This window comes from Aethina tumida, chromosome 2 (genome assembly GCF_024364675.1).
Source record: "Aethina tumida isolate Nest 87 chromosome 2, icAetTumi1.1, whole genome shotgun sequence".
Classification (NCBI taxonomy): domain Eukaryota; kingdom Metazoa; phylum Arthropoda; class Insecta; order Coleoptera; family Nitidulidae; genus Aethina; species Aethina tumida.
The window spans coordinates 915,124-938,199 of record NC_065436.1 but is presented as its reverse complement, the minus strand read 5'-3'; the positions used below and the strand labels follow the sequence as shown (position 1 = coordinate 938,199).

Sequence of the window (23,076 nt, the reverse complement as noted above, 5' to 3'; positions counted from 1 at the left end):
AGAAACAAAAGTTAAAATTCAGCTCCGTCGTCACGATCGGGTCGCAGCAAAACGGGCTCTCTCGGTTCGGTTTCTGAGCGCGCATGTCTCAGTTCAAAAATACACGTTGTAGCGCGAACGAGCCGTTTTCAACTTTAGTTCACCGCTGTTCATAATAGTTCGTCATCGGGCACGAATCGTACGTACCGCGTACTCGTTTAACCGGGTGAAGAGTTTCGGCCGCAGTTCGGTCGGTTGGTGCGAGTGTGAGCGCGAACGCGACCGCGGTTCTATACCAGAAAGGCACCGAGTTCATTTTGTTATTTTTCATTATTATTATTTTTTTGGATTTGTGTGTGTGACTTGAGTTTTTCGTCGAGGATCGAGATGAAGTATTTGGTGGTTGCTGTTTTATTTGCTGTGCTTTTGTCAGGTAATTTATAATTATTAATTAATTTATTTATTAACATTTTATTAAAAAAAATAATATATTTATAAAAATATGTAATATTAATTTTTCATGTAAAAATTTATTTTAATTATAATTTAATTTAATTATTTATTAAATTTATTTTCAAATCTCTTTAAAAAAAATTAACAATTTAACAGAAATTATATTAATTAAATTAAAAAAATACATAATTAGATTTATTAATATATATTTCCAGTTAGTTTCTTAATTAATTTTAGTAAAATTTGGAATTTTTAGAATTTGTTGTAATTTATGTAGATCATTCATATTTATTCTAAGCTTAACAATCTCTATTTAAAAATTCTTTATAAATATGTATATTTTTTAAAACAATTTTTTTACACAGAACATTATTTTTAGGTGGTGCATTTATTATAATATATTTTTTTAATACAAATATTCAATAAATTAATAAAAATATATATTTTTTATGTTATATAGGATTTTCCAAATACAGAAAATATATTTAATTTACCTTAAATATTCTAATATTTAATATAAATATATATTTGATATATTTGGAAGTTTTAATTTTAATTTAAAACTTATACAGGAGATTTTAAATTCAGAAAATATATTTAATATACCTTAAATATTCTAATAATTAATATAAATATGTTTGGAAGTTTTACTTTTATTTTAAAACTAATTCAGGATTTTTTAAATACTGAAAATATATTTAATATACCGTAAATATTCTAATAATTAATAAACATATATATTTTTTATGTTTGGAAGTTTTATATTTAATTTACAACTTATACAGGATTTTTTAAATGGAGAAAATATATTTAATATGCCTTAAATATTTTAAAAATTTACAAAAATAAATATTTTTTATGTTTAAAACTTTTATATTTAATTTACAACTTATACAGGATTATTTAAATACAGAAAATATATTTAATATACCTTAAATATTCTAATAATTAATAAAAATATGTATTTTTTATGTTTGGAAGTTTTACTTTTAATTAGAAACTTATACAGGATTTTTTAAATACATAAAATATATTTAATATACCCTAAATATTTTAAAAATTAATAAAAATAAATATTTTTTATGTTTGAAAGTTTTACTTTTAATTTAAAACTTATACAGAATTTTTTAAATACAGAAAATATATTTAAAATACCTTAAATATTTTAATTATTAATAAACATATACATTTTTTATGTTTGGAAGTTTTACTTTTAATTAGAAACTTATACAGGATTTTTAAATACAGAAAATATATTTAATATACCTTAAATATTCTAATAATTAATAAAAATATGTAATTTTTATGTTTGAAAGTTTTATTTTTAATTTAAAACTTATACATGATTTTTTAAATACAGAAAATATATTTAATATATCTAAAAAAATATATTTTTTATGTTTGGAAGTTTTACTTTTAATTTAAATCTTATACAGGATTTTTTAAATACAGAAAATATATTTAATATACCTTAAATATTCTAATAATTTAAAAATAAATATTCTAAGCAAATAAATATAAATTCTATACATTGTATTTTACATTTTTTATGTATTTTCCATAATTTCTGTTGAAAATTGTTTGTAAATTAAACAAAATAAAAATAATTAACCTTAAAAAATTTAATAATTAATTAATTTCATTATGTAGATATTTTTATTGTCAAAAATTATATAAATGAAGAAAAAAATCTAATAAAATTATATTTATTAATATATAAATATGATTTATTTAATTTCCAGTTGGTATCTTAGTTAATTTTAACACAAATTTTGTAATTTTGAGAAATTATCATGTAATATATGCAGATCATTAATATTCATTCCAAACTTAAAGATAGTAACAACCTAAATTCCAAAATTCTTTATTAATATGTATTATTTTTAAAACATAATTTTTATACACAAATTTATTTTTAGATAATATAGTTTCGATTTTAATTTTAGTTATTTTTAAATTAATTTACATTTATTTCTGTTTTTATACTCAATAAATTTACTTTAATTATGTAAATTTGAGTAATTCCATTATGTTTTTTTACGTTCATGTATTTATGCATTTGTGTTTAACATTTTAATTTTCAAGGACTTGTGATATTTCCTTGTTAAAATAAATGGTGAGACAACTCGTTGGCACACCACTGCCCTCGATTGCACCAACAATCTAAAAAAGCTCTTAATCACAAATAAATGGGAATGACTGGTACTTGACCATCTCGTACCACCCACAATTACGTCTGGGCAATTAATCATAATTATCTTTTAAACTGATAATTAAAAATCGATCCAATAAAACCGCGGTTACTGAACTTATTTTTCTTAATTCCATTATCAATTTATGGTACCGAGAACTAGTCGGTTTTTAACCCGAAAATCACTCACAGAACAGATGCTGGAGGAGAGGACAGTGAAAACAAACTGGAATGGAAATGAATGTGTTGCGTAAATTCTACATTCATTAAGTTATTAGTCTCCCGTGGACCGATAACCACCGAAATCTCCGCTCGTTTGTGCCGCAGATAAAATCAAATTGAAATTTAATACCTCTGAATTAAAATTTTTGATTGGATTCTAAAGTTTAATCAGTGTTAATTAATCGGAAAAGCTTTTTAATATGTTTTATTCTGTAGTCAAATATTCCAGAATTCTTTGAAAATTAATTAATTATAATTGTTTATAAAAATTAAGTCGGGAATTCACATAAAACTGTTTTTTTTTTAAATTTATTTTAATTAACGTGTGGAAAACCATATTTAAAAATTTGTTATTAATATATTTTATTATTATTATTATATTTATAGAAATATTAGATAGATAGATTATTATATTTATAGAAAGTCGAAGATTCACATAAAATTGTTAATTTAAATTGTTTTTTAAAAAGTATATATTAATTAAAGTGTGGACAACAATTAAGAAATATTTGAAAATGGGTTTTAATTAATGTATTTTAAACGTTCCAAAATTCTTTAAAAATTAATTATTTATATTATTATTTATAGAAATTTAGTCGGGGATTCTCATAAAATTGTTAATTTAAATTGTTTTTTAAAAAATATTTTAATTAAAGTGTGGACAACAATTAAAAAATATTTGAAAATGGGTTTTAATTAATATATTTTAAACGTCCCAAAATTCCTTAAAAATTAATTATTTATGTTATTATTTATAGAAATTAAGTCGGAGATTCACATAAAATTGTTAATTTAAATTGTTTTTTATAAAATATATTTTAATTAAAATGTGGACAACATTTAAAAAATATTTGAAAATGGGTTTTAATTAATATATTTTAAACGTTCCAAAATTTCTTAAAAATTAATTATTTATATTATTATTTATAGAAATTAAGTCGAAGATTCACATAAAATTGTTAATTTAAATTGTTTTTTAAAAAATATATTTTAATTAAAGTGCGGACAACAATTAAAAAATATTTAAAAATGGGTTTTAATTAATATATTTTAAACGTTCCAAAATTTCTTAAAAATTAATTATTTATATTATTATTTATAGAAATTAAGTCGAAGATTCACATAAAATTGTTAATTTAAATTGTTTTTTATAAAATATATTTTAATTAAAGTGCGGACAACAATTAAAAAATATTTAAAAATGGGTTTTAATTAATATATTTTAAACGTTCCAAAATTTCTTAAAAATTAATTATTTATATTATTATTTATAGAAATTAAGTCGAAGATTCACATAAAATTGTTAATTTAAATTGTTTTTTATAAAATATATTTTAATTAAGATGTGGACAACAATTAAAAAATATTTGAAAATGGGTTTTAATTAATATATCTTAAACGTTCCAAAATTCCTTAAAAATTACTTATTTATGTTATTATTTATAGAAATTAAGTCGGAGATTCACATAAAATTGTTAATTTAAATTGTTTTTTAAAAAACATATTTTAATTAAAATGTGGACAACAATTAAAAAATATTTGAAAATGGGTTTTAATTAATATATTTTAAACGTTCCAAAATTCCTTAAAAATTAATTATTTATGTTATTATTTATAGAAATTAAGTCGGAGATTCACATAAAATTGTTAATTTATATTGTTTTTTATAAAGTATATTTTAATTAAAGTGTGGACAACAATTAAAAAATATTTAAAAATGGGTTTTAATTAATATATTTTAAACGTTCCAAAATTCCTTAAAAATTAATTATTTATGTTATTATTTGTAGAAAATAAGTCTCAGACATATAAAATTGTCAATTTAAATTGTTTTTTTTTTTAATTCAAAAATATTTAAGAATTAGTCCAAAGAAATAAATATATTTATATTATTAGAAAATGAGGTAAATATTTATAGTAATTAAGTCATGATTCACATAAATTGGCAAATATTTGAATACGGAATCAATATTTAATGAAACAAATATTAGAAATAAATTTATTACATAAACAAGACATTATAACACAAGGACAAAATAAATTTATTGACAGTTTATTATTACATGTCCGTTTGTGTTGATCCTATTTCTTTATCTAGAAAGCATATCCGACACTAATTTTTCCGATGACCTCAGCTGTATTTTTACTCCATTTAACATGCCAGTAAACACGTCGCCTCAAACTGCTATCTGTGCAGTTTTTCCAAATTGTTGCTGTTTTCTGCTTCACACGCAGCAAAAGGTCCAATTATTGTGTGTAAACAACCCAATTTTAAACTTATGATTCATCAATTATCCAACGGAGGAGGAGTAGGTTTAACTGAATGGCCAAAAAGGACACAATTGATTTCCAATAAAGAATAAATGTGGCCTTGTTTCGTCGTGTAAACGTCGACCAGTCCTATTTGGGCCGCTCCCAAGTGCGCTTGTTAATGAATATCCACGTGGAACAACGTGTCGGGGGAGAATATATTTATTGCACGACCTGGTCATAAAGTCGGACGTCGAGAGGGAGAGTTCCTGGAGAAAGGGGTGAGCACACGTGCAATATTTATTAATATTGTTTTTGGCCTGTTTAATTCAAACACTCTGGCTTCTTTAATTGGTCCAAGGTGCTCATCATCTTCCTCTAATTAAGTCCCAGAACACTTGCCTTCAATTTTTGATTTGGTTTGGTAAAAATAGGACAAAGAAGTTTGTCTTCAAAGCCTCACGAAGAAGAAACTGATATAACAAAAGGAAGAGAGAGAAACTAGCCAAGAACAATTATTTTTTGAGTCTTCAGGTAGAGGAACAAATCAAAGAAAGGATTCAATAGTTTCTTCAAAGAGGACACTTTACTCTAACAGCAATAAAACTATTGTTTTACAGTAATCTATCCAGTTTTTCGATGAAGAAGAAGACAATGGGTCATCTTCTTCAAGAGATCATCCAACTTAACATTAAAGAACACAAAGGAGACTAAAAAAGACGAATCTTAGTGCCTGTAAACCTTTCAAAAGGAGATTTAGCCTTCCCTTTGTCCCCCAAGAGGAGATTTGGGAAAGGTGAGCACGCCAATGGGCCAATTACCTAACACCAAAGGTAAACGCTCCCGTTATCTAAGCACCAGGCACCTCGAGAGGCCGAGATGCACTTTTATCGCACTCCCCACGAACTGAATGAGTTTTACGGCTGCTCTTATCACTAATGCACACATCCACTTTATTTATAAACTTTTACGGAATTGATAAATTTATTCCGTGCTCATTAATGATGCGGTCTCCCATTCATGAGCTTATCTGCGGTTACTGAGGCTTCCTTATTTAATAATTAATATTTCGTGGTGATGTGTCCTCACAACAGTTTGGACAGGGCTACTTCATCACTGTCACGGTGTTAATACTGATTTTAAATAGATTAGTTGTGTTGTGTAAGAGGTTGTTATCTCATCTGGTTGAGAAGAAGCAAATATTTAAGAAAATGTCCCAAAAGTTACAGACTTTATTAAGCAAGTAAATATTATACGAATTAACTGGAGGTGTCGTAACGTTAATTTGTGATGATTGCGTAAATGATGGCTGTAAAAGGCCCGTATAAAAAATGGGCCTAATTACACAAACATTTTGTTTAAGATAATGGGTTTTATTGGACGTTGTAATAAAGCATCATTTTCTTGAGCTTTTGGGAAACATTGTTAAATGTTAATAACCCACATATTAACAGTTAAATTTTATCATGGGTAATAATTAATTATTAACAAGGATTGTCATAATATGAAATGACGAATTTTTATAAATTTTACAACTTTAAGAGCCATAAAAATGTGTTTAATGATGCAATAAAAATATTAAAAATAAATAAACTATAGGAAAAAATAAATGTAATAAAATGTATTTAAACAATTTAACATGTAAACAACTATTAATTATGAATTTTAGACTTTAAACAAAGAAATTTCTTCCAGAAGGTTGAAGACCCAATGATATTCATGGAACAAATTCCCAATTCCTGTTCTTGGTTTTTTTCATTAAATATTTTTATTCTTTAATATTTTAAATAAATTTTATTATATTCAAATTTGTTTTTATTAGTTAGAATCCTTGAAAAAAATCTCCAATTTGATTTTTTTCCAATCAAAATTGCTCAGCTTATGCAAAACGAAACAATGTTGTTCCTGTCAGTGTTCCCAATCTGATTTTGCGATCGACGAGTAAAACCGTCACTCACCATCAATTTACTGCAGTATATCAGGACAGAAATCTATTGAAACATGGATAACTGTCAACGTTTCAGGCATTGATTAAGCCATTTCCCGTTCCGTTAGTCATGATACTTAATTTCAATGGCGATTCACTGAATCCTCTTTCCCTATTTATGTTGATAAATCACCCCTTTTGCTGCAAACTGCCCCAGTAGCATCCAATTTAATTAGTATTTGAAGGGAACATCATTTTGTTTAAATCACATTTTTTACTTCGTAGCTGTGGGTCAATTAAATTAACTTAGGGGTTGCTTAAGTGAGTTACGATAAACAACAACAAAAATTATGCGCGTGTGCCATCTGCACTTAATCATTTACCCTTTACAAAAAGGATAACGGTACTCGTTTAATTTTTATAAATATTTATGAGCCAACCAACTAAGTAACCATATGGTGGTGCAATAATATGACATTGCGGTTAAACAACCAATGATTCATTCAGTACCATAACATAACTTCAAAGAATTAGATGATTAATGTTGTTCAATTAATCCAAACAATAAAATAATGTAGTGTAAGTCAACAGGTACTATCTCTGAGACCCCATAAATCCGTTCAGTTCGTATTTGTGCCAGCGAGGCAGTTAATTAAGCACAAACAAGCAACGAAATTGGGTTATCCCGGAACTAATTAGAAACCGAACACCCCTTAAGCCACCACGACACACAATATCAAAGGCAAATCAAATCCCGGACCGATTATAGTTCCATCCACCAATTTAATTTTGCCAATGACAATTCCTTCGGGCAATCAACGATTTGGAATTTCGATTTTCCGGCTCGGCTTCCCAGAAAATCGCCACAGTGGATTCCGCAACGTGAAATTGCACGTTGCACATCAAATCTGAACGTTTTGTGCAAACAGGTGGTTTAACACTGATAATTGTACTTGGGAATTTGCTCCAAGAAGATGGTCTTTGGGTCGACAACCTTCTGGAGCAAATTTCTTTGTTTAAAATACCTAATAATTGTTTACATGTTAAATTTAAATTTGTAAAATACATTTTATTACATTTACTTATCACTATTTTTAATTTTTTATTACATCATTAAACAAATTTTTATGACTCTTAATGTTGTAAAGTTTTTAAAAATTCGTCACTTCACATTATCACCATCCTTGTTAATAATTAATTATTAACCTCGATAAAATTTTACTGTTAATATGTATAATAAAAATTATTTAAACACAATAATATATAATGATTTTAAACAATTTAAATATTCAAAAACAAAATAAAAAAGTTTTAAGTGTAATATAAAAATTAAGACTATCAAAAGCTTAACAATTATATTTAAAAGACTTTAACTAATAAAAATAAATTTGAATATAATAAACATTATTTAATAAATATTAAAAAACAAAAATATTTAATGTTTTTTATACAACTTAAATATACAAAAACAAAATAAAAGAGTTTTAAATGTAATATAAAAATTAAGACTATCAAACGCTTAACAATATATTTAAAAGACTTTGACTAATAAAAATAAATTTGAATATAATAAAAATTATTTAAAATATTAAAAAACAAATAATTTTTAAAATAATTTAAATATTCAAAAACAAAATAAAAATGTTTTAAATGTAATATAAAAATTAAGACTGTCAAAAGCTTAACAATATATTTAAAAGACTTTAACTAATAAAAATAAATTTGAATATAATAATAAAGATTATTTAAAATATTAAAAAACAAAAATATTTAATGTTTTTTTAAACAATTTAAATATTCAAAAATAAAATAAAAGAGTTTTAAATGTAATATGGAAATTAAGAATATCAAAAGCTTAACAATATATTTAAAAGACTTTAGCTAATAAAAATAAATTTGAATATAATAAAAATTATTTAATAAATATTAAAAATCAAAAATATTTAATGTTTTTTAAACAATTTAAATATTCAAAAATAAAATAAAAGAGTTTTAAATGTAATATAAAAATTAAGAATATCAAAATCTTAACAATATATTTAAGAGACTTTAACTAATAAAAATTAATTTGAATATAATAAAAATTATTTAACATATTAAAAAACAAAAATATTTAAGGTGTTTTAAACATTTTAAATATTCAAAAACAAAATAAAAGAGTTTTAAATGTAATATAAAAATTAAGACTAACAAAAGCTTAACAATTAACTTTAACTAATAAAAATAAATTTGAATATAATAAAAATTATTTAAAATATTAAAAATAAAAAATATTTATTAAATAATTTAAATATTCAAAAACAAAATAAAAGAGTTTTAAATGTAATATAAATATTAAGAATATGAAAATCTTAACAATATATTTAAAAGACTAATGAAAATAAATTTGAATGTAATAAAAGTTATTTAAAATATTAAAAAGAAAATAAATTAATTTCCAATTATTTAAACATATTTTTAACATAATCAAATTTATGTTAAATAATTTTTTAATCCTGAATCTGGTCCTATTATTTTATGTTCCAGTTATATTTTTGAATTATTTACTTTTTAAATCAATTTCACGTAATTTTTTTTTTTAAATATCTCGGAAAATAATTGACAGACATATTTACTTTCAAGGATAACTATCATGTAACAAACAATTGTAATTGATTAATATTTTCCTTTGCGCATGTAAGACTCAGTACCATAACCTTTTAACAATGTTTGTTTAGTAATCGTCGTCCGATTCAAGGTAATTAAACGGACAAATATGGACGTCGCTAATTAATTAAATTAACTCGTTATCTCGCTTTCGATCTTTATGTCACCTTTAATATATTACGTAAAACTAAATTCCTTCACGGATTGATAATAATATTTATTTTTTTGCGGTAATTTTATTTTAGTCCAGTGAGCATAACGGCGACTTTTTTCGTCGCGACCATAAAATAACCTTTCCTCGATCCATAATTGACATAAATAACCCATTGGGTTTTATGTCCATTGATGAAACGAACCGGTTTCGATTTTTTCCAAATACCAGTTCCGAAAACTGAATGAACTGGTCGAAGTTTTGCTGCTAGCAGGAATGCGAATTGTGCATTATGTCACGAAATTTTAACACAAGGGTCGTACACACTTAAAAATAATTCAAGACGTGTGCGTCTCTGGTTTAATTGAAGTCTTATCATGGAGTGATTGACGTGCTTGAGTGTTTCTTGATGAAAACTTCAATTCTTCGATTGATTTATTTAATTTGTTGGTGTCATTGGTTTAATGGCAAACTAAATATTGACACCATTGACCTCGTTTTATCATTTTATCACTAAAATTTAATTAAAAATTGCTATTTTTGTGTTCAGCTGATCAACTAGTCAGCAAAGTGTTTGTCGCCAAAATAAATATTTGCACTAAGCTGGAAAGCAGACTAAGCAAACCTGAAACTACTGCATTTTTATTAAATGCTGCAGTTATCAGTAGTGTAACAAAGGTAACACATATTTAATGTGTTATGAGTGTGATATTTATTTAAGATTATCAATCAATGAACTTAGTTTGCAACAAGGGGCAACTTATCTTCACATAACAAACTTGCAGCAAACTATATTTGATTTAGCAGGATTATAAATGATATGAAATATGAAAACAAATATGTTAAATTTGATATAATTCTTGGAAATGTGGAATTTTACATAATAAAACATTAATATTGACGTAATTAATTTATTATCTCTGTATGTAATTTAAATATTATTTCAATTTTTAATCTAAAAATGGAATTTTATGAGTTGACAACAGTAATTATATTAAGGTAAAAATTGTGTCTGTTACTAATTAATTAAAATCCTTCAAGTTTTACTTTTGATTCTTTTAATTATTAATACAATAATCAAATATAAAATTTGTCTTAATTTAATAATTATTGATAATTAATAAGTTTTTTAAATTCAGGAACATTTTTAATCTAAAAATGGGATGGATAAAATTCATTTTAAGTCTCTACAACACATATTTCTTTATAAAAAATAAGCTAAAAAATGTGTCTGTTTCTAATTAATTAAAAACCCTCAAGTTTTACTTTTGAATTTTTTAATTATTAATACAATAATCAAATATAAATTTTGTCTATATTTAATAATTATTGGTAATTAATAAGATTTTTAAATTCAGGAACATTTTTAATCTAAAAATGGGATGGTTAAAATTCATTTTAAGTGTCTAGAACACATTTCTTTATAAAAAATAAGGTAAAAAATGTGTCTGTTTCTAATTAATTAAAAACCCTCAAGTTTTACTTTTGATTCTTTTAATTATTAATACAATAATCAAATATAAATTTTGTCTTTATTTAATAATTATTGATAATTAATAAGATTTTTAAATTCAGGAACATTTTTAATCTAAAAATGGGATGGTTAAAATTCATTTTAAGTGTCTAGAACACATTTCTTTATAAAAAATAGGGTAAAAATGTGTCTGTTTCTAATTAATTAAAAACACTCAAGTTTTACTTTTGATTTTTTTTAATTTTCAATACAATAATCAAATATAAATTTAGTTTTAATTTAATAACTATTGATCTTTGGGTCGTCAACCTTTTGGAGAAAATGGCATTGTTTTGGAACTCAACAAACAATTATCTGGCTGTAACATAAACAAAAGTTATATATCTTAAGACAGTAGGTAGAATTTCCTTGGCTTGATAAAAGGTCGTTGATTCACTATTAGACACAACAAAAATTATTGCACAGCGATAAGCCCTGATGGTAACTGAGGCTTTCCACCGTTTCCCATGTTCAAAAACAAATCCCATAACATTTAATCTAATCTCTACCATTCCGAAAACCAACACACTCCTGAAGTAGGTAACGGATCTGGATGTTTGAAGGATTTTCGGTATTGTGTAAACATCACCTGAGTCGGAACTTTTTGAGATCTTAAACAAAGACCACGGACGGCCTTACCTGTGTGTGTGTGTGCGTTTCTAATTTTTTCGTTACCTGACTCCAGGTTTTCTCGGAATGTATCGTGGGGGCACGATTTTGCGGCCGCAGATCGAATCTGAAGGAAAAAATGCAAAGCTGAAGAATCCTCAAGGGTAACGACGAACAAAAATATTTTTTCTTGGAAAAAATTGTGTACTAGATTTTGTTGAGTAAATACTTACTATTGTTACATTTTTAAATGGGTCATTAAAACAGGCAGATAAGGTTACAATATAATGTTTGGATTAGTGTTTCTTGATAGTGAATCTAGAAAATTCACACTATTATTCTTACCCACATTGATATTTAGTTTTTAAATTCCTCATAATAATCAAACGTCAGTTTGTAACTGATTTATTCCTCCAAAGTAATAAAATTGTGTTTAGTATTTTCTAACTGTTCTCTGACTGACTTTAAATGCTGAGAACAGCATTCAAATTCAGCAATTAATGGTGTTAAATAATTTATGACTCAATTGCTTCATCACAGGTTATTAAAACTAGTTTGTCGTGTAGTAAACCATTTTGCTTCAAGTAAAATAAAATTATTTATAAAAAAATGAGATTATGAGTCAATAAAACTACAATTATTTACTTGGAATGTTAATTGTTCATTAAAATTGAATATTAATTGAATTTATCCTGAAATGGACCAATAATTCTTTTGATTAAAATCTATGAACACAAAGGCTTTTCCCAACCTAACCTAACTTAATTAAGCATGATCCAAACTACTTTTTTCTTAAATAAATAAAGTAATATTTAATATATTATATTATAACAACGTTAAATAAAATTATTTTTCTAATTTATGGTCGATAAAACTATAACTACTAAATAATGAAATTGATTTGTTGAATTGAAAATTAACTGAATTTATCCAAAACTGATCCAATTCTTTTGATAAAAACTTAGACCAATCTAACCTAACTTATCCTAACCTGACCTAACCTAACCTAGTTTGGTCCATCCTAACCTAACTTAATTAAGCATAATCCTTAATATTTTTTAATAAAGAAATTAGACAATATTTCGTATTTTATAACAATTTCTTGACTTACTTTAAATGGTGTGGATAACATTCAAAGTTCTTTATAAAAAATAAGGTAAAAAATGTGTAAATCAAATATAAATTTTGTCTTTATTTAATAATTATTGATAATTAATAAGTTTTTTAAATTCATGAACATTTTTAATCTAAAAATGGGATGGTTAAAATTCATTTTAAGTGTCTACAACACATATTTCTTTATAAAAAATAAGGTAAAAAATGTGTCTGTTTCTAATTAATTAAAAACCCTCAAGTTTTACTTTTGAATTTTTTAATTATTAATACAATAATCAAATATAAATTTTGTCTTTATTTAATAATTATTGACTTTTCTTTCTTTCTTGACTTACTTTAAATGGTGTGGATAACATTCAAAGTTCATTAAATAATTTATGACTCAGTTACTTCATCATAGGTCATTAAAACTAGTTTGTCATACAGTTAAAGTCTAAAAGTAGGCTTTTTACGTCTAATAAAATAATTTGGTTCCATAAAAACATTTTAGTTGATCCAGGACTGTATTAATTTTATTCAATGTCTAAATTAAGTTGTACGAGTACAATTAAAATTGGAAGAGCCCTGTGCTGGCTATCAATTTGGCTGTGACATTGGTAATGAAAATTTATTTGGTTCAATAGCCGGTCATTATGTAAACAAACCTCCGAGCCACCATCAATAATCAATTTAAAACATGTCAAAGGGATAATTTTGCTTATTTAGAACCCCCATGTAAACACAAATCGAATGACTGGTCAAAACGGGACGTTAAAAAGGCGTGAGAATATTATTCTTGACGTTGGCACAGAAGTGCAGAAAATTAGGGTGTCAGCGGTGATGCTGACGTACAGGTTTTCAGGGTTAATCGAAGTTTTTTCCCGTCTCTCTCGCGTGCCACGGCTTGAATGCTAATGGGGTTGGACTGAGGTTTTTTGCACGCCTAACACGAACCGAAGGAACTCCGAAGCAATTTCAATACATCAACGGCGAAGACGTACAAGTCCGACAATCGATAAGGTTGAATCACTGTCTCGGGGTGTGAAATTACACTGAAACTTTTAAGTGGAAAATATCGGAAGTGCGCCTATTATGGTGGATGATTAAAGAAAGCGTCCCATTTAGACAGGAATTAAAACATATCTTAGTCTCATTGAAATTTCGTGCACGCGTCCATAAGCATCCACGATGCCACAAGATAAAATACCGAGAAAACCATCTCCGATGCACGTTTTGCATGCGGCTACGTGTCCAACCTTGAACGGAACATTAAAACTGCATATCTGCATCCGAGGTTCATCATCATCTTGCCTTCGGAACGCGCCGACCGCAGACAACAGGATTACTCAGTGCAAATCCTCTTCGCTCCTTTTTTATCGTCCAGCCGCAGTGAATAAGCACATTTGTTTCCATGTCGACGCACCTTTTTCGCTTTATTTAATGCCACCCGCAATCCACTTCTGACTAAATGGCTAAATGGATTAAGACGTTTCCGAGTTTAATGAGCGTCGAGGGAATTGAGGATGTGCTGATTGTTTCTTTTCTCCGGTTTTAACCCACAAATAAACTTGTGTATACATTTGTTTTGTTGCTTTTTATAGATATTCACTCCAATAATAAGTGTATGAATGGTAAATGTTGTAAAAAACACGATTACAACTTACAGTTTGTTTAATACTTAACCTTAAACCATAAAAATAATTATGTGTTACTGCAACAAATATAAGTAACCTTGATAACTATAATTGTCAAGGCTTAATTTTCGAAATTGTTAATAACGGTTTTCTTCGATTCTACCAAAAAGTTCTAATTAAAATCCTAATTAAATTAATTATTGATTGATGGATGAACCATTAATGAAACTTTAATTGATAAAGAATTGAATTTATTCAGAACTGATTCAATTGTTTTGCTCCAAATTAATTAATAAGGACACAAAGACCTATTTAATCTAACCTAACATAAAATATCCTAACCTAACCTAAGTTACTTTATTCCAACCTAACTTATTTAATTATAATCCAGATAATTTTTTTTTTCAAATAAATAAAGTAATATTTATAATTGTGATAATTTGTTTATTATGAGTTATTGAGTATTAAAACCAATACCAACCAAAATAACCCAACTTAACCTAACCTAACCTAACCTAGTTCCACCTCTTAACCTAACTTAATTAAACCTAACACAAACTATTTTTTTCTAATAAATAATATTTATAATTATGTTAATTTGTTGATTATGAGTAATGGAGTACAAAAATTGTTTTTCCTTGTTCTTTTCAAACTTAGTTTCAGAATAAAGGGTTAAAAATAACAGGAAAGGGACCAAAATATTTCTTCTCCCACCTGATTATACTTCTAATCAAACCAAATAACCCAATTTAACCTAACCTAGTTCCAAATTCTAATATAACTTAATGAAACCTAACCCAAACCATTTTTTCTAGTAAATAATATTTATAATTATGTTAATTTGTTGATTATGAGTAATTGAGTATAAAAATTGTTTTCTTGTTCATTTTTCTTTAAAACTAAAGTGTTACGAATGTCAAAAGACGGACCAAAACATTATTTTCTTTCACCTGTTTGTATGAAAAACTAATACAGAATTAATGTATCAAAATTCCACTGAAAATTTAGCTAAAGTTCATTTTCACATAACATGTTTTTCCTGAGACGACACAGCAAATTAAACCGAGTGCAGCTCACCTGTAACTTCTGGCAAACTTGGGGAATGTTGTTGAGCCAACAAATAATTTAGTGAACAAGTTTCGTCAGATGGTGTTGATGGTTTAAGTTCGTGCCGCCCCGAGGAGTCGGTAAACGCTTCCAACTTTTACCCCAAACTCGATTTGCGGTCGCCTTTTTCGTTTTTTGGCTTGTTTAAAGGGAAATTTACCGGTGCAACTGCTGAAATGAAGTTGTGAACTTCGCTGATTAATGTTGTACGCGTTTGTAATTAAAGACCCGAACTTGTATGGATGAAATGTATTTAAATAGTTTGTACAAATCACATATAATTTATGGTGGCAAAGAATTACACCTCGGCCATGTAATGGCTCGTTGCAATGTCTGAAATTCATCTTGTGTTAGAACCCGTTTTGCTGCCGATCGGCATTCGAAAATTTAATAAAACATACATGGTGAGACTTGTAATTAACCGTAATCACTTTTGTATATAAAATGGACACTTAAAACGTAATGATACGTGTCCCAGCTTCGCCTACGTTCACAGTCTTCAAGAGAGCCAATTAAAATTATGACGCGAGGGCATAAAATTATCTGCTGAAAAACTAGTCCATCGAATCCATCGATCGAAGGAAAACAATGTTATGTTTAGTGTCATAACTTCATTTTACGCCAAGGCTGAGGCAATAAATGTTAATTGTGTGGCCATTTTCTCCTCCATCAACAATGGGAGCCAACATGGAACTAGAAACTTTGAAGATAAAAACCGGGCTGATCATTTCAGTTGGGGCCTGGATTTTAAAGCAATGTTTTATTCATGTCCTGGATTGTTTCGATTCAAATTTATTACCCATTTCAAAACGGGGTTCGTGCCGAATTAAAATAAATTCCATACAGAATTTTGAAGAAATAAGCTGAGGCCACTTATCGTCTGAATATGGATGGAAATGTATAACAACTAACTTTAATCATGTAAATAAAGGTCAACTGGTCTGCAAAATATAAAAATCCCATTTTAGCTCCATTAACTCGTGCATAAACACTGAATTCACTCGGATACAGTTCAGGTTCACTTCTAATAACCTTTGAGTTACAATCACAGACTCCGCCGGAGTGTTTCGGCGCCAGCATCACTCCTTCAGCAAATCAATAACCTAACTGGTAACAATCGTGGAAGACAGAAGCCAATTTTTTGTTGTACAACGACTGTAATCATCTAATTAAGCCTTGACGAGGCTAATAACTGGCAATTATCACATTGTCATTAAGCCGGACGAGGAATTCAGCAAATTGCCAACAAACACGGCCACAACCTGGACGCATCTCCTCCGTATATTTATCTTTGCACTTAACGCCCTCGTTTAAATACCAAAACTGGTTTGGACGAGGTGGAGTCTTACTCTCCTCTTATCGGGCCTAATACATATTCAAGTGATTCGGAAACGTGGTGCGTGTGATAAGTTTTTCAATTGAAGTAATTGAGTGCACCTTTCGTCTTAAAATAGATCCCAGTTTAAGTTTGGCTCGAGATGCGTCACGTGGCGTTAAATTATGCATTTTCTATTATATTGTTGCTCACTTCCTTATTGTTACGTCGTCCTTGAGTCTACTTTGTAACTGCACCGATTATCAATCAATATTCTAATAAATTCTACAATTTTCTCACACACTGAAAAAAGGCTTCGGACATTTATTTTTAGCGATTCTGTCACCGCCGTCTCGAAATACATAACTAATAAACTGAGCTTTTGGAGATTGAGGCGCAACGACGAATAAAACAATGTTTACGGATTTTTCGGGGCAATAAAAACGGTCGTTTGTGACTGAACGAGGCGAAATAAAATCAAATAAAACGGGCTCACGGTGCAGCATGTGGTTGCAACGTTGCACAAAGGTTTTTTTTTAGGATGGGAATTAGTTTACAGATTCTTGGAGGCTGTTGGGAACATGTGGAGTTTTATCGCATCAATTTTTAAAGGGAATGTTTCAGTTTTTAAGTGTTGACGCCAACGGACTTGTTTTGCTGCAGGTTTTATTAGTAAGCTGCTTTTAGATGAGATATAGTTTTATAATTATTGGAGGCATTCCAAAGTAGAGTATTTTTAACATTAGTTCTAAGTTTTTCTGAATTTTGAAACATCTCCAAGTTTGTATCGAGACTTGAGATCAATAAACATTTTAATGGTATAGAAACAAGTATTCCCAATAATTTGTATTAAGCTTATTTTGGACAAAAAAAATCATCAGAAATATTATGAAATGTAGCATTTCATCACGTCAATTTTTAAAGTTAATATTGCAATAAAATACAGTCTGAAAGAAAACTGAAACCAATAAACTTCAGGTTTCTTCATAAAGCTGGTTTCACATAAGAAATAGTATTATAATTATTATTAAAGAGTCCTTAAAAAGAGACACATATCTTTAAGAGAATATTTCGATAAAGAAGAGTCTGAAAGAAGACTTGTTTTGCTTCAGACTTCTTCATAAAGCTGGTTTCAGATGAGAATGGTTTTTAATTAATAAAGAATCTTAAAATGAGATACATATTTTTTTGGTTAGTTCAAAGATTTTCAAAAATATGAAAAATCTTTAAGTTTGTATGAAGATTTGAGACCAATAAACATTTTAATGGCTTAAAAACAATTATACCCAATAATTTATTAGGCTTAATTTTGATGAAAGAACCATCAGAAATACATAAAATAGAGTCTGAAAGAATTCTGAGGCCAATAAACTGGTTTTTCTTCAAGTTTCAGTTACTTCAGTTGTATTAAACTGCTTTCAGATGAGAAAAGGCCCTTTAATTATCTATTTTTTCAACTTTTCCTAACTGCATTAAACCGATATTGATCCATTAAATGCAGGGTTCAACAAACCAACTAACGGTTCATCTTGAATAATTGCCGGGCTTAGTCGATTTAATGCATGAGAGCTTAAACATAACGAAAAAAGAACGTAATTGTCCCTTAAACGATCTAATAAGCGGACATAACCTTTGCCAGACGCGAATAATCAACAAAGATGAATCGAATAAGTGAAATCCAGCTCAATTAATTAAAAAAAAAAATAGCCGGAAAAGGACCTTTATTACCTTCAGTAACGAAGCTTTTTAGAAGCCGACTTGGCTGTAATCAGTTTTACATGAATGTGCGGCGGGACTTTCGTAAAGGGAAGATTAATTATCGCGTTTTAATTGAATATACGTAGTTATCCTGTTTGTTCGAGTCTGGACGAATTTAATAGTCCGAAAATGAGATCCAGACATATTGTAACTGTTGTAAATCAGTAATAAAACAGGTGTTTAGGCCTTTTTCCTCAATGGAAGGTGTTCAATAGACCCCCTTTTTATTGTACAGGTGTTCATCTGGGGTCGTACTTTTATGGCTGTCAAGACTGAAGAATTTCAGGAACTGAGGTGCAACTTTCTAATGCGCATATCAATGTATTATAATAACTGGATCATAGGGCACAATCAATAACATGTTTTAATTACTTTAACATACATAAATATAAAGCATTAATTGTATTATAACAGGCCATAAATTTTATTATCAACAAAGTGTGCGCACTGAAGTTTGTTTGTCAATCGTTTTAATATTTCCTGAATTATGAAACACTTGCACGGCTTATTAAAACATAAATCGTGCAGCCGGCTGATCAGATTTTTCATCCGTCGGATTAATTCCGGTTCCACGAACAAACGGTCGCAATTATGTTGTCATATTTCTGAAACAAAAAGCCCCAGTGGGCCGGAGGCCCATTGTACTTTGCAGTAAAACAAAATTGAGTCTTTGTGATCACATATTGTTGTCTGGTTTTGACTGAGCCTCTTTGTTTCATGGAATGAATTCAATTTACTTACTGGTTATTTATTTATAAATAACTATGTTGGTATTCGCTGAGTTCGATTGGAATGTTCTCAGACGGCATCCAAAGAATTTCCAGTGCCTCCGAAATGGGGGTGAATGGAGTGGTCTCAACAACAATCGATGGCACAAACTTGAGCCATTAAAATTTAAATACTCATATGAGGAATGCCCATCCATAATCATACGGGCCCAGCTGATAAATAAATATCCTTAAGACTATTATGAACCTCCCTAATTTCTAGAGGCGGGCTCGTGTAATTATTTCACTTTTGTTCACAGATCCAAAAGCCGACCGAGGATTATTTTTAATCTGTCGCGGGTTAGGGTGAGAACTGTAAGCTTTTTAAAGAGTCTCGATTCGATATTCATAAATTTCGACGGCATGTGACACAAGTGGAACTAATCTCTGGATGAGATCGACCACGAATGCCTTTGATAGAAATGCTAATGGACGTTTTAAGATGGAGGAATTTTTTGTCATCCTCTAGCATTTAGTTCTTGCGTTAAAGAAATATTTCTCTTGTTGTTTATTTATGAAAACATTAAGGTTCCAAATCGATTACTGATGGAAGTGTGTCAAAGACGTTAGATTCAAAATGTCATCTCGTAATTGAATGGGCTCCATTGTGTGTTCGTACATCCATTAACTAAAATTACAATTCATTTATGTACATAGTCGAATAAAAAAATGTTTATTTAATCATTCATGACATTCGTAATGATTTTTATGCCCGTTTGCCTCATAAACTGGAACTGAGGGAAGTAGGAACTGAATTTTATGGGTTTATTGACATTGATAATGCGGCCTGTACATGAACCGAGATCTTGTTCCACACCAAATTCGTTTAGGGCTTAATAAATTGAATCGATACGTTTCCGAAACGGCGATTTACATATGTAACATGTTAGTCGGAATTTTCGTTGGCACCACACGTACCGTTGCTTCGAATTTCAATGGCTTCATTCCTACCTTAAAAATTTAAATTACCTTGTGATAGTTCCAGCTTCTTCTAAATCTTCTTTATATCGTCAAGTTTAATGAGTCTGTTTTGTAATTCTTTAATCCAAAACAAGATTAGTATAAATTTACGTTATTATACTTGTTTTAGTAACAGTAAAAAGTTTATTGAATACAGTTTTCATCTGTTACTAAATGCTTCATAATGCAATTTGATCAAAATTTATTTAAATATTATCTGTATTAAATATTTTTTATATTTGTGATTTATTTATACTTTGTAGATTTATATTCAATTTATTGTTTTAGTATATATTTTTTATTGGTTTCCACGTAAATTTCCATCAATGGTTTTTAAATACAGTGAAAAATTTTAAGTAAATTACGTACAAATTTATAATATATTTATAGATTTATCAACAATTAACGTGGATTTATTCAGATTTGGGGTATTTTTTTATTGATTTCATATAGTTTCCAATAGTTTTCAAATACAGTAAAATTTATGAATATTTTGTATAAATCTTAAATAAATCATGAATAAATTTATTGTATATTTACAAATTTATATACAATTAACGTGGATTTATTCAGATTTGGGGTATTTTTTTATTGATTTCATATAGTTTCCAATAGTTTTCAAATACAGTAAAATTTATGAATATTTTGCATAAATCTTAAATAAATCATGAATAAATTTATTGTATATTTATAAATTTATATACAATTAACGTGGATTTATTCAGATTTGGGGTAATTTTTTATTGATTTCATATAGTTTCCAATAGTTTTCAAATACAGTAAAATTTATGAATATTTTGTATAAATCTTAAATAAATCATGAATAAATTTATTGTATATTTGTAAATTTATATACAATTAACGTGTATTTATTCAAATTTGGTGTAATTTTTTATTCATTTCATATAGTTTCCAATAGTTTTCAAATACAGTAAAATTTATGAATATTTTGTATAAATCTTATATTTATATATATATATATATATATATATATATATATATATATATATATATATATATATATATATTATATATATTATATATAAATTTTAAATAAATCAAGTATAAATTTATTGTATATTTGTAAATTTGTATACAATTAACGTGGGGATTTATAAATTTTTTATAAATTAGGGTAACAAATACACTAATAATATAAATTTTAAACAAATTATGTATAAATCTATTACCTTAAAACATTATAAGTTTATATACAATTTATATATAAATTTTGTGAGCTTTATAAGTTGTGAATATTTTATGTAAAATTTCTTACATCTAAAAATGTGAAGTTCAAAGAGTACTTTGACTGTTACAAGGACGTTTTCACTCTCGACATTTGGGCGCCATAAAAATTCACACCACGAGTCGACCAAAAGCGAAACGAAACGCGAAGGAAGTGGCCCATTAGACGTTACCAAATTCAATTTAACTCTTGGCATCCACACGACAAATTAGCTTTGACTTTTTTAATGGGTTTGCGTACCTTTTAATTTAAACAAACCTGATTTAAGTTCGTATTTGTAAACACACAATTATTGCTTTGTGTCTGAGTAAATAAGTTATCGATCAGACAACAACTTGGTGGTACAGAGATGGTGATTCATTCGGATGAATTGCATTCAAGACGGTTGTCATTTGATCCATTATAGTGATGTATAACGTTTTAGATAGATAGATGCACAGACAACAATAAAACCAGATATGACAATGAAATATTTCAGTTCCTTCAAGTGGTCCTCGATTCATGAAACGAGATATTAAATGTAGTTTGTTCTGGTCCATTGAACGGAGCAACAACAGATTTGATTTATGTGGAGGGAAGATTCCAATCTGATCTGACTCTAATTGTGTTAACAAAGATCTAATTTAATCAATAGTTTTTCAATTCCCTCTTTTGTTACAGGTGTGTATACTAAAAGGCTTCAATTAGTAGTAAGTACTAAAACGAATCATAATTGCTCTCATTCTTGTCCATCAGTAACGGTTGGTACTTTTTGCTGTCGATTAACCCACGCCCAAAAACTTGATAACCGTTATAAGCTATTACAAAAAAACTACAACCTTCGTAGTAAAAAATAGACACGATGGTGACCCGGGGCCAAAACGTTGGACGCAGACAGTTTGACGCTGACCAACCTACTTTAGGAACATCGGACAGTCATCGAAACGCATCGCAGGACGTTCAACTTTCGTTCACTCAGGAATTAGTTGCGTGTGTGTTATGCTGGATCATTTAATTAACTCGAATTTGGGTAATTAGTTTCCAAGGGGTCGATCTAAAATAATTACATCAGATGTACCGTTGGAAATTTGCCCAGTTAGTTATTAAATCCTTTTAATTATCCATTGGAAACAACAATGTTTGATGTGAAATTCGTTTATGCACGTCAAAACAAACGAAGTATTTATAGCTCTTTAATAGGAAAATTAAGCTTCGAATCCTGAACATTCTGAGGCAATAAATGAGAGGAGCACGGAGATAAATCACGGTTACGA

The 23,076-nt window shown here is 27.8% G+C and overlaps 1 protein-coding gene across 3 annotated transcripts in view; it reads left to right on the top strand.

The window, feature by feature from the left end:
• The window catches only part of LOC109596449 (protein amalgam), a 62,487-nt gene continuing 39,411 nt past the window's right edge, over positions 1 to 23,076 (top strand). Inside the window, exon 1 of one of the 3 annotated variants that reach the window (XM_020011999.2) lies at positions 1 to 412. In XM_020011999.2, the coding sequence (XP_019867558.1) occupies positions 367 to 412 (46 nt within the window). In that variant the 5' untranslated portion in view covers positions 1 to 366. The remainder of the gene's footprint in view (positions 413 to 23,076) is intronic. The other 2 variants (XM_020011998.2, XM_020012000.2) reach the window with 2 other exon arrangements.